This window comes from Marmota monax, unplaced genomic scaffold (genome assembly GCF_021218885.2).
Source record: "Marmota monax isolate L192 unplaced genomic scaffold, Marmota_monax_Labrador192_F-V1.1 WCK01_AAM20220418_F8-fsc00029, whole genome shotgun sequence".
In the NCBI taxonomy this organism is placed as follows: domain Eukaryota; kingdom Metazoa; phylum Chordata; class Mammalia; order Rodentia; family Sciuridae; genus Marmota; species Marmota monax.
The window spans coordinates 4717217-4733877 of NW_026693024.1; the positions used below are offsets into that span (position 1 = coordinate 4717217).

Genomic DNA, 16661 nt, shown 5'->3' on the forward strand with positions numbered 1-16661 from the left:
CAAGATGTTACCGAAAAGTGCTCCTTCCTCACCATCCATTCTCTTGTGGGTGATCCCACCTTACCCTGCCTGCCTTTACTGACCTTTACGGCCAGAAGCTAAGGTCCAATGTCCACACTAACTATACCCACTCTTTATACTTCCCCTGGGCTGTCTGCCCTAAAACCAAGAACCAAGTTCAACACCACACAGTGACTACCTTACTAGTTCCGAAATAAGTTCCAATTTAAATGCAAAATAAATCCCTTTGGAAGTTGGAAGAGTGTGAACTGCATGCAGAGCAATAGGTAGAAAACACATAGCTTAATAAAAATCAGAAACAGTTTCTCAACCACTATTTTCACAAAATTCCAATAACTGTCTTTCTGGAGCCCTCGGGTGGAAGTTGTATCCAAGGACACACCATGGCCATCAACAGTGGGACCTTCCCTCCACGCCTTCACTGTGGCTCTTACCTGATATTTTGACTGGACTTTGAAAGCTGGGTTGAATTTTATGTACATTATCATTTTTTAACACCTGGTCCAGCGGAGATCTTTCGAAGAAGGTGAGCACAACTTCAGACCTAGAATACTGGAAAGAAACACAGTAATTACCCAAACTGAAAAGTTGGCCCCATACTTTTGCCTGGGACAGGGCCCTGCTCTCTGGTGGAGGTGGGTCCTGCCTGATGCTAATGCCCAGGGAGCAACGTCCAGCACTGCAGAGGCTCCAGTGAGACCTGAACGGCTACAGCCAAGTCCCACTTCTCTTCCTGTGTGGTCCCCTGTGGCTAAGATGCAAGGCCTCGAGGATAGCGTGGGGATAACAGATATAATGGCCATGGCCATTGCTTCTCACAGGGATTCGCAGGTCCACATTTTCCCCACATCTCCCTGTTTCTGGATGAGAAACTCGGGGCTGCATTTATTTCGATATGTGCCAGTTGAGCAAACAGAGGCTTAAAGGAGTTCAGTAGTCCTACCAGCTGCCTGTTGGTGGAACTGTAAATTAATACAACCACTATGGGCGTCAGAATGGAGAATCCTCGAAAGACGAGAAATGGAACCACCCTATGACCCAGCTAGACCACTCCTCCATGTTTAGCCTAAAGAATTAAAGTCATCATACCACAGTGACACATGCATACCCATGTTTATAGCAGCACAATTCACAACAAACTATAGAACCAGCTTAAGTGTTCATCAACTGATGAATACATAAAGAAACCATGGTGTATATATACACAATGGAGTTTTATTCAGCCATAAAGAAAAAATGAAATTATGTCATTTGCAGGAACATGGATGAAACATGAGAACACTGTTTATATTGTTATGCTGTGTGCATGAACAAATAAGTAACAACAGAGCCCCTTATGTACAACTATAATGCACCAATAAAAACATGGAAAGAAAAAAGAAGTTCATGGTTCTCTCTGACTCTCACGTCCAGGTACTTAACTGGTACTCCATCCAAAGCTCACAAACCACCTAAAGAGAGCAAAGTCCCAGCAATGTCACTGGCCAATGTGGAAATGCTAGCACTCCTCTGGGCCTCTGTGTGCCTGTTCTAAAATCCCCTGAGCAAGAGCAGGTTCTGAGCTGAGGTAAGGAAGCAAAGACCCCTCATCTGAAGAGGGTCCTGTGCCCCTTCCTGCTCCACCCCTCCTGGGGCCCTTTGCTTCCCCTTTGTGCCAGGGGACAGAAAAAGAAAGTAGCAGGGAGCCCACAAAAGTCTTCCTCTCCCTGATGACATCTTCCTGCTTCCCTCTCGCCGGGTGCTCCCAGGGAGGGAACAAAATGCCAAGCAACATACAGCACACAGGCAAGTTACCTGTGAGGGTGCACATCTTTTAAACATGGAAGACGACAGGCCATCTCCCTCCCTCCTGCAGACCCTGTCCTTACTTTACATGGCATGCCGATGATAGTCTTGAGCAACTTCTCCACCTCGTTGAGCCTGGTCTCTATGTCGTGTGCATCCTTTATGGCAACCAGTCCTGGAACAGAGAGAGAAATGCCCCAAGTCAGAAAAATCACACCAGGGCACACATCCCCCTAACGAAATACACAACAGGAGCCCCAAGACAGGAGCATCACCTCCAGGTGTCATCTTCTGTAATGAGATGTCTGGAAATATGGAGTCCCCATTATCTGAGGGAAATATGTTCCAAGAACCCCAGTGGGTTCCTGAAAACATGGATAGTCCCAAACCCTGTAATTTAATGTCTTTTCCATCTTAACTAAGCATGTATCTCATTGTGCCTGTAATTTTTGCAGTTTGAGGAAAGAAAGCAAAATCAACACAAGTTTCAGAGATTCCTTCTTACTGTAATTTTTAGCAAACTCAGCACATGATTTTTCCCCCTTTTTCTTATTGAGAACTTTCACCTTTTCATGGAAGTAAACACTTTACCGTTTCTCTGAAACATATCTAAATTGCCAGCATCACTCTTGTGTTTTGAAGTCATTATAAAGTAAAATCATGGTTACTTGAATACAAGCACTTCAGTACCACAAGTAGGTCTAACCAAAAATGCTACTAAGTGGCTAAACAGAGGGTAGCATATACAGCATGGAAACACCTGGGTGGGATGAAATAGGATGGCTCAAGGTTTTATCATGTCCCACTCAAAAGGGCACATCATTTAGAACTTACAAATTGTTGACTTCTGGAATTTTCCATTTAATATTTTGACACTGTGGCTGACCACAGGTAAAACAACAGAAAGTAAAACCTCAAAGGAGGAAGGCCTACCTTACTCACTCAGCCACATGTATGGGGAAGCCCTATTCTCGAAGTCCTGCTCTGAACTTCATTTAGGTTTTATCAACCCATGAATGGTTTATGGCTCCGTTGGGGCTGATACTCTAAACCCAAATACAGGGTGGTGAAATGAAAAGCAGGGGAAAGATAACCCAGTGTGGGATGTCCTGGGACCACTCTGCAAATACCATGCACATAGCCAGAACTTGATCCAGGACCACTCTGTCTCCACCAGCATGGTGACTGCAGCAAGGGACAACTGGCCTAGGATCTGCCACCCCCAGCAACACAGGAAAGGGCTCACTCTGCTGGTCTCGGATGCCCAGACCACAAGGCCCATGTAAACAGAGCTCATATTTAGACAAGTCATGTAAATGCTGTATTTGGGAGGGGAAAAGTCAGATTTTTGCCCAGAGAAAAACAAAGTGGTCATGAGTCATAGCACTTTCCAGGAATCTGAGCATTTATGCTTATTACAGTCACCAGAGGCTGTGATTGGCTCTTGGGTGCACAGTATTTTATTTTTAAAATGCCATGACTCCAGGACATTCTTAGGCGACATGGGATGCTTTTCTGCCTCCCCATGAGCAACGCAAATGTAAGACTTCCCATTACAATTTCTATCCATCAGATTCCCAAGGGTGAGAATTAGATTCCCAAGGACACTGGCTTTTTCCCCCATGTTTTGGGGGATTTAGGATATTCCTGTCCTGACCCTGTGAACTACAATCAAGCCACAGAAGCCTGAATCCCAGAACTGTGATCACTGTGAAGATCATAGAAGTCACTGAGAAGTTCTTCAGAAGTGACTTGTTTTTGTTTTGCGAATGAGGAAAGGATTATTCAGTTTTCAGGCCACTCATTGCGTGGGTCTACAAAAGAAATAGAAAAAAAATTTTTCTAAATGATCTGATTGAAATTAAGAGACCCCAATAGGCTAGGTGTGGTGGCACATGCCTATAATCCCAGTGATACGGGAGGCTAAGGCAGGAGGATTGCAAGTTCAAAGCCAGCCTCAACATTAGCAAGGCCCTAAGCAACTTAGAGACCCTGTCTCAAAAAAAAAAAAAGATAGGGGGGCTAGGTTCAATCTCTGGTACAAAAAAAGAAAAAGAGGCTCCAGCACCTTAGCTCTTGAGAACTCCCACGAGGTACTCCCCAGACACAGCAGGGTGCATTTCTGAAAGCCTAGGCCCTAGGAGGAGGATCCCTCACATCTGGAGTCAAGGTCAGAAATTAGGCCCAAAGCAAAATCCAGGGAACCCCTTTACCTGGCCCATCAGAGATCACAGGTCTGAGAAGCAGCAGGGCAGGCTGTGACTCGCCCATTGGAAAAGACTGGGGCTTTGTCCACATGGCCCCTGTATGCACCAGAGTATGATGCCCTGGCCATCACCAGAGAAGGGGACCAGTTCACCCTGTGTCCCTTCCTACCACTCTGCTCACTGGAAGGAGCAGGAAGAAGAATGAAAAATAGAAAACACCAGAATGCCTTATTCTATGGATATCTCTGCCCAAGCTCAAATGCCTTGCATAGAATTTCAAATAATTATGAATCTCAGTTTTCACCTATATACCATCATGTGCCACATAACAATGTTTTGACCAATGGTGTTGCATCCATGACAGGGGTCCTGTACAGCATATCACCCAGTGATGCAGCAGCTGGCTTAGTCTATGTCAACAGACCCTAGGATGTCTGCACAATGACAAAATCACCTTATGACACATTTCTCAAAACATCCCTGTCCTTATGCAAAGCATGGCTGCATGTGCGTGCAGGCTTGTGTGTGTGTGTGTGTGTGTGTGTAAATGCTGCTCTTTGCACCAAAATGCTTGGATCCCCTCCTTGTTAGGGTGAAGTCTACAGAGGAAACGAGAGCTAATTCGAAATTCTCTGAAAAAAAATATTTTTAAAGAGAAGATAATTATATAACTCCTTCCCACAAAGAGCTTCTTTATTCTTAGACAAGCTACTATTATCCTTCGGCTCTTAGAATACTAGCTTTGAACCCAGCAAATTGATGACACAGTACTCGTACTTTTATGTTCTGAAGATTATCCTCTTGTATAGTCAATGCATCTGGCGTGTTCACACCCACTTTACAGGATGTAAAGCATTGTGCAACAATTCTGCAACATTACAGGGTTTTACAGTCTTTGCATGCTTGCTTTGATGACATATTTCCGGCTACCTCTTTGATTTTCCTAGGTGGGTTTACAGTCTCTGAGGGCAACTCTTAGTGAGATTAATACATCCTACTTCAGATTTATCTTTTAGGGTGGGCAGATTTAAATATATATATTTAATATATATATAATATATAATTTAAATATATATTTTATATATATAAAATCTTACCTAGTTAAATTTGCATTTCAGATAAACAACACATAATGCAAAAGTAAGGCCTGGCACACTAAAAGCATATTTGTTGTTTATGTTCCAAGTGAGTTGTGTGCCCTGTATTCCGTCATCTCTGTGACCCATTTTCTAGATGGAGGCAGAGAAAGGCAAGAGTGCCCCATCAGGCCTCTGGAAACAGCATCAGTATTTTGGCTGGGCCAGCAGACCCTCCTGGACTTGACCCCAGGCCACCTTACCAGCTCTGCACCCTGTAATTCCCCCATACCCTCATAGCAACACCAAGGAACAGGTCCCCCCCCCCCCCCCCCCCCCCGCTTGCTGGCCAACCTGACCCCCCGCAGTGCTCCTCAGGGAGATCCATCCCCAGGGACATTAAGACTTGGCCATTCTGCTTTGGTTTTATTTGTGGAAATGTTAAGAAGCAGGTTGCTTCCTTTCTCCAGTTTCTATGTTTCTGGATGGAATCCAAGTGTCTCTCCTTAGAAAAGCAAACCTGCTTGAAAACTAAACGAGGCTGAGCACAAGGGGAAGAAGCTGGATCCTGGCCTGCAAGCACAGAAATGGCAGGTGATTGGTTTCTGAATCTCTGGGCTTTTAAGGGCACTTTAATCATTTAGTTCCCCATCCTTGCTCCAGGGTGTCAATCAGGCTAGCCATGTGGATCCGCTCTCTTTAACAGGCTGTCCTCCTTTCCCCAAGGAACCCTCCCTCCTGATTCTGTAGATTCTGTTGAACTTACTGAAACCCACCTACTGAAGAGCACTGCTTCAGCTGTCACCAGCAGGGCTGCAGAGCAGTGATGAGAAAGTACACACTGGCCCTCGGAACTGGCCCTCAGCCCAGGCAGGCTGCCCAGCCTAGCACAGGCCCCACCCCAGGGCACGGAGGACTCACTGCTGGCCACGTGGCTTCTGACAGCCCCAAACACTGAAGTTCACAGTGCCCTTCTCCCAGGCCCTGGGCGTCACTCCCCTTCAATTGTTTTAACAGTATTTTCCACGAAAAGGATGGATGTAGTTAATGTGGAAGGAAAACACTTAGGAACCAGAATCTGTACTCTGGGGCCCCACTGCAAGAAATGAATTAAGTCTTTTGAAATTTCTAATTGCTTCACACTCCCTGGGGTTCTGGTTTCACAGCTGGTGGGAACCTCAACACCTGCTGCCCAGGCCCCAAATTATCATAAGCTCTCAGAGTGACAGTACTGAAAGATGCAGTTCTGAGGAATCCACATGTGAGCCACTGCTTTCTTGTTTTTCAAGGACAGAGGACAAGAGCTATGAGTCCTGTAAGGACTGCTACCCCCAAAACACACTACTTGTGGCCTTTGTGCCTTGGTATCTCCCCTGTTGTTCTGTCCCTTTGTGACTCAAGTCCTTTGACTCTTAAGGGCAAGTGCAGCTATTCCAAACGTTGCTTGTTTGTCATAAGAAACACTTTTACACATTACTTTCAAAACTGTGCTTAAACACTGTAACTTAGGATAACATAAAACTTTTAATTTTTTGTATTGCAAACATTACTGAGAACATAAAAATTTTGTCCAACACAGTTTTACTATGTGGGCTCACAAACGCTGCAGTTGGGTGGGATGGTTGTGAATTTATTTGCACAGTTGAAAATTAAAGGAAATCAACACCCCCTTGATGAGGAGGATGTTGTTCCAGGACTGGCCAACAGGGGGCGCAAGCACTCTGTGGAAGCTGCTGGGTTTGATTCAGGGATTCTCAGCATAGGAAGGGACAACTGTCCACTACCTATATTTAAAGAAGTTGACCCAGAAAGTGTCACAGCTTCTAGAAATGTTTCTAATTTCTGATGAAAGTAAAAAATCTCGCTTCACACAATTTATGACAGAAGAATTTTACCCAGGTTTATCCAAGCAGTTAAGAATTTGAAACTGAAAAATTATTAATACTATTGTATATAAACTTCAGTGAGTCAACTGCACATACATTTAGGGGTTAAATATCAGTCTGAAGTAGCACCAGGTGCCCTTTCTTCCTAAATGACTTGGGCCTTGGAAATTGAGAACACAAGGTGTGCTTGTGTCAAGTCTTAGGATTAGCCATCATATGCAAATGCAAATAACTGGTTTATTCCTGAAACCAAAACTGACCCCAGATCTGTCAGCAAAAGCAAACATAAATAAATGCAGTTTCCTAATCTCAAACCAGGGTCCAAGGCTCCTGTTCCCTGCCTTCTTTGAGATTTTGGGGGCTCCACACTTCTAACAGGCTTCCTCTGTGGAGGACCTGGGCAGTCGGAATCTAACCTGAGTGCTTGTGTGGCTGAAGTTTGGACATAAAGGCACGACGCTGCGTGGGTGAACTGAGAAGAGCACACATTAAGGAACGTCCGTGACCCAAAGCAAGGCCTCTCTTATAAGAAGACAGCCAGCTTATGACTGAGACACAATGGACAGCCCGGGGGGAAGCTTTCTACCCAGGGAATTTTCAAACACAGTCAAATAGCAAATTGCATTCAAATCATTTCTTTTCCATTTAACAAATGCACATCGATGTACTGTGCACAGGAGCACACTGCTCCGTAAAGTGCTATGACTGTCATCAAGAACACATATACATGTATATGTATGTCTATGTATATGTATTCTTGGGGCTGAGTGTGTGGCTCAGTGATAGAGCACATGGTTAATCAATCCCCCCAAAAGAATATATATCTCTATCTTTTTTTTTTCCAGTTCTAGAGATCAAACCCAGGGTCTCACACAGGCTAGGCAAGCACTCTTCCCACTCTCCCACTAAGCTACACCCCCAGCCCTGGATATACACTATTGAAAGTGTAATACAAAGTTTGGAAACACAATATTTTAATTTTTTTAGGAAAACTTTTAGTATTCCTACATATTTTTCTTTTTTCCCTTTTTTGCAGGGGAGGGTAGTGCTGGTACTAGGGATCAAACTGAGGGACTCAAGCATGCTAGGCAAGTGCTATAGCCCCAACCCCCAACTTTCTAACCAGGTAGTTAATACTCAAGACCGCAGGGAGTAAGGAATGGGGAGCTCCCAGTTTGCATGACTGAAGCATCCCAGAGGAAGTTCTATTATCCCAGAAAATGGCCACACCTTTCAGTATGGGGCCCCACCTGCTTCCCCCAGCGGTGTCCCAGTGTGTAACTGCAGATCAAGAGCAGCGCACCTGGCAGGTGTTGACCAGGGCAGGACACTGCTCCCCCTCACTCACTCACAGGGGGACACTGGCAGGCTGGTTCACCCCTCCACTGCAGCTCCCCTTGCACAGTATTGGGGAATGATCTATAGGGGTTGAGGATCGATTCTGCTCTACATTCTTCCCAAGAATGAAAAGCTGGGCAGAGAATGCAGAGGGAAGAGACAGAAGAGGTGGAGATGAAGTAAAACTTCCGGAGAACCCTAGAAGAGGAAGTTGTACTTCCTTCCCCTCCAGGACAGCTTCCTGCTCTGGGGAGTGGCCTCTTTGAGTAAGTCAATTCATGAAGTGGAAAAAAACATATCTGACTTGAATTTTCTGATTTTTACTATGCTCTCCCCTTAATTCTTCCTCCCTGGGCCTCTTCATTATTCTCCCCATCAAAAGCAAAACTACCACCGGACACTTTAGACTTAAAGTGTTTTAAAAAGCCATTCAGTTGGCCAGTGTGTCTTAAGACATGAAAAGCACCGACCCATCCAAATAGGAAGGAAGCACTGGTTCATTCACACACCAACCTGTGGGGCTCACCCATCAGGCCATCAGGAGCTTCCACAACACAGCCACCAAGACAGGCAGGATCCCTGCCTCCCCCGTGTTCCTGCTCACCAGGAAGGTGGACAGGAGGCCAACACTGACCATACAGTGTCACCTAGGAGGTGGACTCCAGGTGCTAAGCAACACAGCAGGGCATGCCCCAATCCTGGAAGGAAGAGGATTGCAGGTGAGCAGATGGCAGAGGTGGGGGGGGGGGGCGAGGTAGAACCCATTAAGGGTTTTCCCAGAGGGCTAAGGGGACCACAGCTTCCTATGTAAGTTTTGGCCACAAAAGCTCTATGTATCTGGCAATTCTGTTTCTTGGGGTTAACTACACATTGGCTTCAGGATTCCACAGTAACTCAAGCCCAGCTCACATGCAAGCACCAAATTCTAGTTTCTGAACCAACAAAGCCATGAGTCAATCCATGAGGGTCCCAACAAGGTAGGGTGGTGACCCTCCTTTGTGAGTGCTCCCCTTAGTCCAGGCAGGGATATCCTTGAAGGATGGGGGTGGCCACAGCTGCCGAGGGTTTTGTGGGGAACAGCAGGCAGGCACAGGGATGGGTCAGTCCTGCAGGACACTTCACTCCCTCACTCTCCCTCTAAGAGGCTGTCATCAGGGACATTGCCTGTGCCAGGGAACAGCCCGAGTTCAAGGCCAGCAACTCACATGGGTCCAGTTGGTGCTAGGCACTTTGTGGCTATTACAGATTAGCAGGACTCTCAACAAACATGCCACGCAGATACCATTATTACTCTTGTATCCACAGGGCATGGAGCCCTGGAGCCCTGAGCAACTTGCTGAAGTCACTCAGCAAGGAACAGGTGGCAGAGCCAGTATCCAATACCCACCTATCTGTGTCCAAAGCCAGTGCTTTCAACCAGAACCTGACCATCACTTGGCTGAGTCCCCAGGCAGGGGAACCCCCAAGACTAACTTCTTTCACCATCACCTGGTTATAACCCTGGTTTGTCACTCAATCTCACAGAGCCTGGATATGCTTACACAGGAGGCAGGAAAGGTGGCTGCTGCGACAAAGAGACACTGTGTGTAAAAGTGCCTTCCCCCTCCTCCCTTCTCCTCTCTGTCCAGGTGCTGTGTTTTTCCAACTTGATTCTAAATGACATGTCAGCAAAGGATAATTAAGACTTTTGTTCTTAAAATGAATGGGGAGAAAACCTGCAAGTGTGAGTTAGCAAAAGAGTAACCATGTTTTGTCCACCATCATCACTCAGCTTGGCGGGTGGGATAAGAAGAGGGCAGGGGCTGGAGGGGTCTGTGTGGAGGAGGGTCACTGTGGGTATGTGCTTCAATGACATGGTATCTTATAAGGAAAGAAGGGAGTACAGAGCCCTGGGCCTCACACTCCCTCCCTGCCCTCCACATCATCAGGGAAGAGAGTTCACATCAAGGGCACTGGGGTTTCTCAGGCCTGTTATGTGAGAAAGGAACAATATTCTTAGGGGTAACAACCAAAACCAGCTACTGGATACCTTCTGTGAACAAAAACACCAATAAAAGGGGCTGGGGTATAGCTCAGTGGTAAAGCACGATAAGACCCTGTGTTCAATCCTCAGCCCCACTAAATAAATAAATGGCAATAAAAGTCTTTCTGTGCCAACAACTGATAGCAACGTACCTTCCTATCTACTGTCTCCAGGCTGCGACTGCCTAGGGGAGGAGGTCATGGTGTGGACATCTGTTACTGATGCCTCTCAGAGAAAATGTGCCCTGGGCTCAGGTTCTCCCAAGTCTCTGCAGCCTCCCAAGGCTCACCCCTGAGTGTCACTTGCCTGCATGCTAAGCAACAACAGAGGTGCCAAACTTAACAGGCACTGGATAAACTGCTTGGTACAATCAGGGCTCACCAGAACTTCGACTCTGCCCCTATTTTAACTATTCACAAGGCAGGAACATCTTTGGACCCTGGGAAAATATCCATCAAAACGGCACAACCCAGCACTGGGGTGCATACCTATAATCCCCGTTATTTGGGAGGCTGAGACAGGAGGAGCGCAGGTTTGATGCCAGTCCTGGCAGCTTAGTGAAACTGTGTCTTAAAACGTTTTTTTTTTAAAGGGTTGGGGGTATAGCTCAGTGGTAGAGCACACCTGGGTTCAATCCCCAGCACCACAATAAAAAGAAGAAAAAGCAAAAACAAAAAGCAGAGAAGTATCTGGCCCAGACATTTTTAAAGGGTAGGGTGCCCATGTTGCAGGTGGTAGTGCAAGGGCAACCGGATGCTACCAGCGGGTTTACAGTGACTTCTGACAGAGAAGCAGAAGCGAGTTTCTCCTTTAAGATCTGGTGGGAAGTGAGCAGGACCTGGCAGCAAGCTCAGAACCATCCACGTAAGTCCCTGGCTGGCTCTTCTACAACTGGCAAGGTAACTCATGTGTCACCTGGGGCAGCGTGAGATCTGTCAGCATGAAATGAGGGGAACAGAGAGGATACATGAGCACCACACACTGGCTAACATTACAGAACTTACTTGGAAAACATGCTAAATGCTAATTCCAAGCCAAGCTCCTGAGCCACCTCCTGCCCACACCAGCTCATGACAGTTCCACGTCCCAGAATCAACACTCTGGGCTCATCCTGAGGCTGCTCACACCCGACCTGTGATCCCTCAATGTCTCCTGAGCCTCCCTCTTCCAGACCAACCTGTTTAACACCTTCTAGACTGGCTCTGCTGCGCCTGACCCCAGGCTCGGTACCTCTTTACCTGTCTCAGTGTCTCCCTCTTGTCCAGCTCAGTGTCCTTCTCAGCACAGTCATCAGAGTTCACCTGAGATCGAATCAGTCACCTGCTCAGAGCCCTCCAGGGAGGATGGCTACCTCTGAATAGGAGCCCAAGTCTGACTGCAATCTTCCTCACTCCTAACCCACGCTCTCTACTGCAGATGCAGTAGAGACTCACTACCCAACAGGCACACATGGGACTCAGGGCCTCTGCACTGGCTCTCACTCTACCTGGGTGCCCTACCTAGATATCCACTGGCTTGCTCCCTTCTTTCCTTCAAGTGTCTACTCAAAGGTCACTCAAAGGTCATTAGTCCCAGACCATCCTAAAAGCTGAGCCCCTCCCCTTCCCCTAAAGTCATAGCCCTTTCTTGGCTTATTTATTTTCTTTCTGAACATTTATCACTATTTAACATAGTTTATTTTATATTTTATCTTGTTTATTATTGGATTTCTCCCAATCAGAATATAAAAATCATGAGGGCGGGGGTGGGGAGGGTGGTCTTTTCATTTCATTGTCCAAAGCACCTGAGCCTGGCACGCAGTAGGCACTCAGCAGATATTTGATTGAATGAATGAATGTAAAATCAAAACGTTGATGTTGTAATCCCCAAGCATCGAAGATCACCCAACTACTTAGAAATAGAATCTGCTGCAGCAAATGTGACCAGGCCAGCTCAAAGGTGACAGGCCTGAAACAGGTGCAATTTTTAAAGGACCAAAATAGTTAAAAAGACTCTTTCAGTGAGTAAATATTGCATGTTGATGTTCTAAATCCCAAATTTTCGTAAATGTGAGAGATGGAAATAAGGTAAGAGACCTTGATCATGCTCCAGGGAGGAAACCCTGAACCCTGTTAGGTACTGCATAGAGGAGATTTAAGTTCAAGGCCTGGCCCTTACTGGGCTAGAGTGCAGGGAATTATCTTGTGAACCCAGAGATAAGTATCTACCTCCCTCAACTAGGGCTGGGGGACTAGAAAGGAAGGGGTATTAGACTCAAGTCAAGAACAGGGTTAGGATCTGGTGAGAGGCCCAGATTCCAAGGAAGAGGCCTTGCCCTACTTTACCCAAATAAATGACCAGGAAGGGAAGCTGGTGAGCATTGAATCTCCATCCCATACAGGGGTTAATATCCCTGCAGATGTGTCATCAAGGGCCCATGGATTGCTACCAAGCATGACTCCAGAGTATGCAAAGGACAAAAAGTATAATTGTCTCCAAATGCACACTCTCCCCCCACTGCAATATTTGAGGGACCAAGAAAAAGGGCTCCACATCATTTTAATTGCACACAGATTCAAAAATGCAAAGCAGGGGACCAAAGCTTCCATACCGTCTGAGAATGTGCAGCCAAACACTGATGAGAGCTACCAGCTTGTTGCCAGCAAAGCTCAGAACTCAGATTTCCTCTCCAAGCTTTTTCATGAAACCGGAGACTGCAAATTTAACACAGCCCAGAAATTTCAACAAATGGAGAATCTTAACAGAAATTATAGGGAGAGAAGCTGGCCTTGCCAATACAATACACGCATCTGGTTGCCTTTTGGTGTTTATAATTTGCAAATTCTGATAATCTTTCTATGCAAATAATAAATCTCCATGAGAAAAAGGAAGAATCTACTTTTCTATTTCTATGATATACCTTGCTTAGCAAACAATTTAGGGACTTCCCTGGTGTGGCACAACAAAACTCTGGTGGAACTGGGGCAGACCCAGCTTACCTCCAAGCAGAGACCAAGGACTGGAAGGGAGACAGGGTTGAAGGTTACTCCTCATCTGGGCCTCTCTTCAACCCCTCTAGGGAGCTGTGGGCTGGTCCTTACCAGAGGCCCCCACCAAACAGGTCACCATCAGCCTCAGCAACAGTTCCAACAGTTACATGGCAGGTTGTCAGGAAGTCCTTTACATCCGGTAACTGGTCCTCAACCTAACCGCCCTCTGCCAGTCCTATCACCTTTGCTCCAATCCCTATTTCTGACTTTTGTTCCTTTTAAAAGGTAAAGGCAGCTATCATAAACCTTCTTATTTTTCTTCATGATAATCAACCACTTCCTAAATATTTCTTTAGTCACTCTGCAGAGACACTCCATTCCAGGAACTGACCCCAGCACAAACTGACCCCATGCAGTGCTGGGACATGTGCATGACAAGGCAAATTGTCCCCACTCACCTACCTTCTGCTCCTGGGAAGGTGTTTTCATCTGGGCCTCCACAATGAAGCCACACCCCTTTCCCCACCACCTGGAGCAGCCACCCTAGCCAGAAATAGCTAATGCTGACAGTAATGAAAACAACTGGTATTTACCAAGGGTTTACTATTGTCAGGCACTTTATCATGCATTTTAATCTTTGCAAAAGACACCGGGAAGAGCTGGATTCCCACCAGTCTGCCTGGGGTCACAGCTGAGCTCAGACACCTGGCCAGAGTGAGTGAGACTCAGGAAGTCCCATTTGTTTATGGCCTGCCTTGTTCCAGAAAAAGCCACTGAATAAACCGCTGTTCCTTCATCATCCTTTTCTCGATTGGCATTCATTTGTTGAATTACAAATGTTATAATAAATAGCAAATTCAAAGAAATCTGTTTCCATACTTGAAATAATACTCCAATTCAAAAACAGTTACACATGTGAGAATCTGGGAAGCAAGAGAAGTGGAGAGGCAGGTTTTCTCACCCAGGGCTGACTTTGGGAGCCTTTCCAAGTGATGTGTCTGCCAGAGGACTTGTCATGAGAACTGAGCTAATTATCCACATAATTCACACATGGGGTGGGGCCTATTGCCAGGGGAAAATAGAGGTTATCTCAAGACCTCAGCCAGACAGGCAGCCAAAGAGACCTGTGCTGGCTGCCCAGCTCAGGTAACTTCCCCTCAGCTGCCAGGGGTCTTTGCTTGGAAGACGATCAAGTGACCACACAACTCTAGTCTTCTCTGCCCTCATGTCTCCAACCTTCTCACCCCACATTCTTCCCTTTTCAACTCAGCCCCTCTCTTTCTTGCTTCTTCCCTTTTCCAGCCCCCTTTCTGGCAGTAGGAAAAGGGAAGCCACCAGTTTCTGAAAACAAGAGTCCTGGCCAAGCCGGACTAGTCACAAGGCCAGGGAGGAGGCGGCCGCAGCTAATCAAACCCGAATGTGGACTCAGCCCTGGGGTGGGGACCCTGTGCTGTCCATGCCGCCGCAGGCGGGGCGGCCCCCTCTTGGGGAGGGGTGAAAGGGCTGCTGCGTGGCACCTCGCACTCAAGCTCAGCTGACTCCCAGGGAAAAGGAGGCGCGGTCTCCCCAGGGAACGACTCAGAGGCAGCTGTCCTAGCCCTCTCCATCCCCAATTCGGACACGCTTTAATTGTTTCCAAACACTTCCCCAACCCTCCTTCTGCCACCGACTGGCTCTTCTGAGGGTGGAGGTATGGGGTCATCGCTCCAGCCTAGGGGGCTAGGGCTGAGTAGTGATCAGACCGTGACTTCCTCAGAAGTGACTTGTCCTTGGAGACAGGGGACCCGTCTGCCGGCCTCGGCCCCTTTCCCATCTCATCTCATTTCTCCCTCAGGAGTGAGTGCCTCCTGGCTCCAGGGCTGGCGCTAGGTCTGCTCTGGCGTCCTTCTTTTAGAAGCTCCAAGTCTAAGCGTCCCCTGTCACGCCGGCAACAGAGCGGAAAGGCGCATAATCGGTTTAAGTTATTCTTCCCTGCTTACTTCTTGCATTGCCTTTCCACGACGTGCCCCCTCCCCATCTCCCGGTCCTCCCTGCCCAACCCCTGCCCGGTGCTCTGCAGCTCCACACCTTGCCGCAGCGGCCCGCGCGCCAGCTCGGGCCGGTCCTCGGGGAAGGCGTCTCGGAGGCGCTGCCACAGGCGGCCTAGGTCGGCAAAGCTGCGGTGCAAGTAGAGCACGCTGCGGTCCGACCACTCCGTGCGGATCTCGAAGAACTCCTCCTCGTCGCCGCGCCGGCTGACGATGAGCCTGCGAATGCCGTTCACCCAGCAGCCTCGCACGAACATGTTCACAAGCGACGTGCCCTCAAACACCGCCGAGGCCATACCGCGGGCCTGGCATGCCCTTGCCGCCGGGGGCGCCCTCGGCCCCTGCCTGCCCGCCCGCCGGCAGGAGGCGCGCCCGCGCCGGGGGTCTGTTCGGAGCTGGGGTCCGGCCGGGTGCGTCTGGTCTCGAGTGCGTCAAGGGCCGGGATCCGTCCAGGACCCGCGTCTGTGCGAGACTGGAGTCGACCTGGGTCGGTCCCCAGCCGAGGTCGTACTGGGGTCTGAGGTCCGTCCTGGGGCTGCCGGAGCTGCAGGAGTCTTCCCGCGTCTGCCCGGTCTCTGCGCGCACTCCGGGAGCCTTCGGGTGCTGCCCGCGATCCGGGCGCCGCCGCGACAAAAGTCGGTCTGTCCCGCCCGGCGGCGGCTTTATAAGACACTTCCCATCGCGGGCGGTGCGGTTGTCGACGTCGAGTCCTGGTCGCGGCCGCCTCCCTCCTCCCTCCCTCTGAAAGGCCGCAACGGGCCGCGCGCGGAGGGGGTGGCCTGGCCCACCGCGCCCCACGCCCCGCGCTGCCTCCGCGGAGCCCGCGCCACTGCGGCCGCGGGGACCCGAGCTCTCGTCCCCGCCTCCGGGCCGCGCCGCCGCTTCCTCCCTCCGCGGCCCCCCGCCGCCGGTCGGTGACTGGACGAGAAGCTGGAAGGGGAGGGCGGGGCCGGCCCTGCGCTCACGGGGGCGCTTGGTGGAGAAGACTTTTTTCTTTTTCCGTTTTTCGATCTTCAGGATTTCTCCGTTCTAGGAGCTGCGGGCCCCACCCGCTCCGCGAGGGGATGGAACCAGCACGTCGCCGGGCTCGCCGGCCGGCGTCCCGAGGCAGGCCAGCGCATGTCCCCGTGGGGGGCGAGGGCCGGGCCGAACGCCAGGAGTCCGCACGGTTGGCTTTGCCTTGATCTCTTCGCCGCCCGCATCCCATCCACCCGGGCCCGGTGGCCTTGACCGGGGCTGGACGCCCCGTGTCCCCTCGGGTGCCTGACGTCTCCGCCCCGCTTCCTCCCGCGCATTCCGGTCGTGCCTAAGCCTGGCCATTGCCCGGAC

At 49.0% G+C, this 16661-nt stretch overlaps 1 protein-coding gene across 1 annotated transcript in view; it reads right to left on the bottom strand.

Moving 5' to 3' along the window:
- Positions 1-16159, bottom strand: part of Pxdc1 (PX domain containing 1) — a 29097-nt gene extending 12938 nt beyond the window's left edge. The window contains exons 1-3 of the mRNA XM_046453393.2: positions 15373-16159; positions 1890-1981; positions 456-573 (exon numbers count right to left, since the gene is read on the bottom strand). Coding sequence (XP_046309349.1) covers positions 456-573; positions 1890-1981; positions 15373-15628 — 466 coding nt within the window. The 5' untranslated portion in view covers positions 15629-16159. The remainder of the gene's footprint in view (positions 1-455; positions 574-1889; positions 1982-15372) is intronic.
- Positions 16160-16661: the final 502 nt, after the last annotated feature.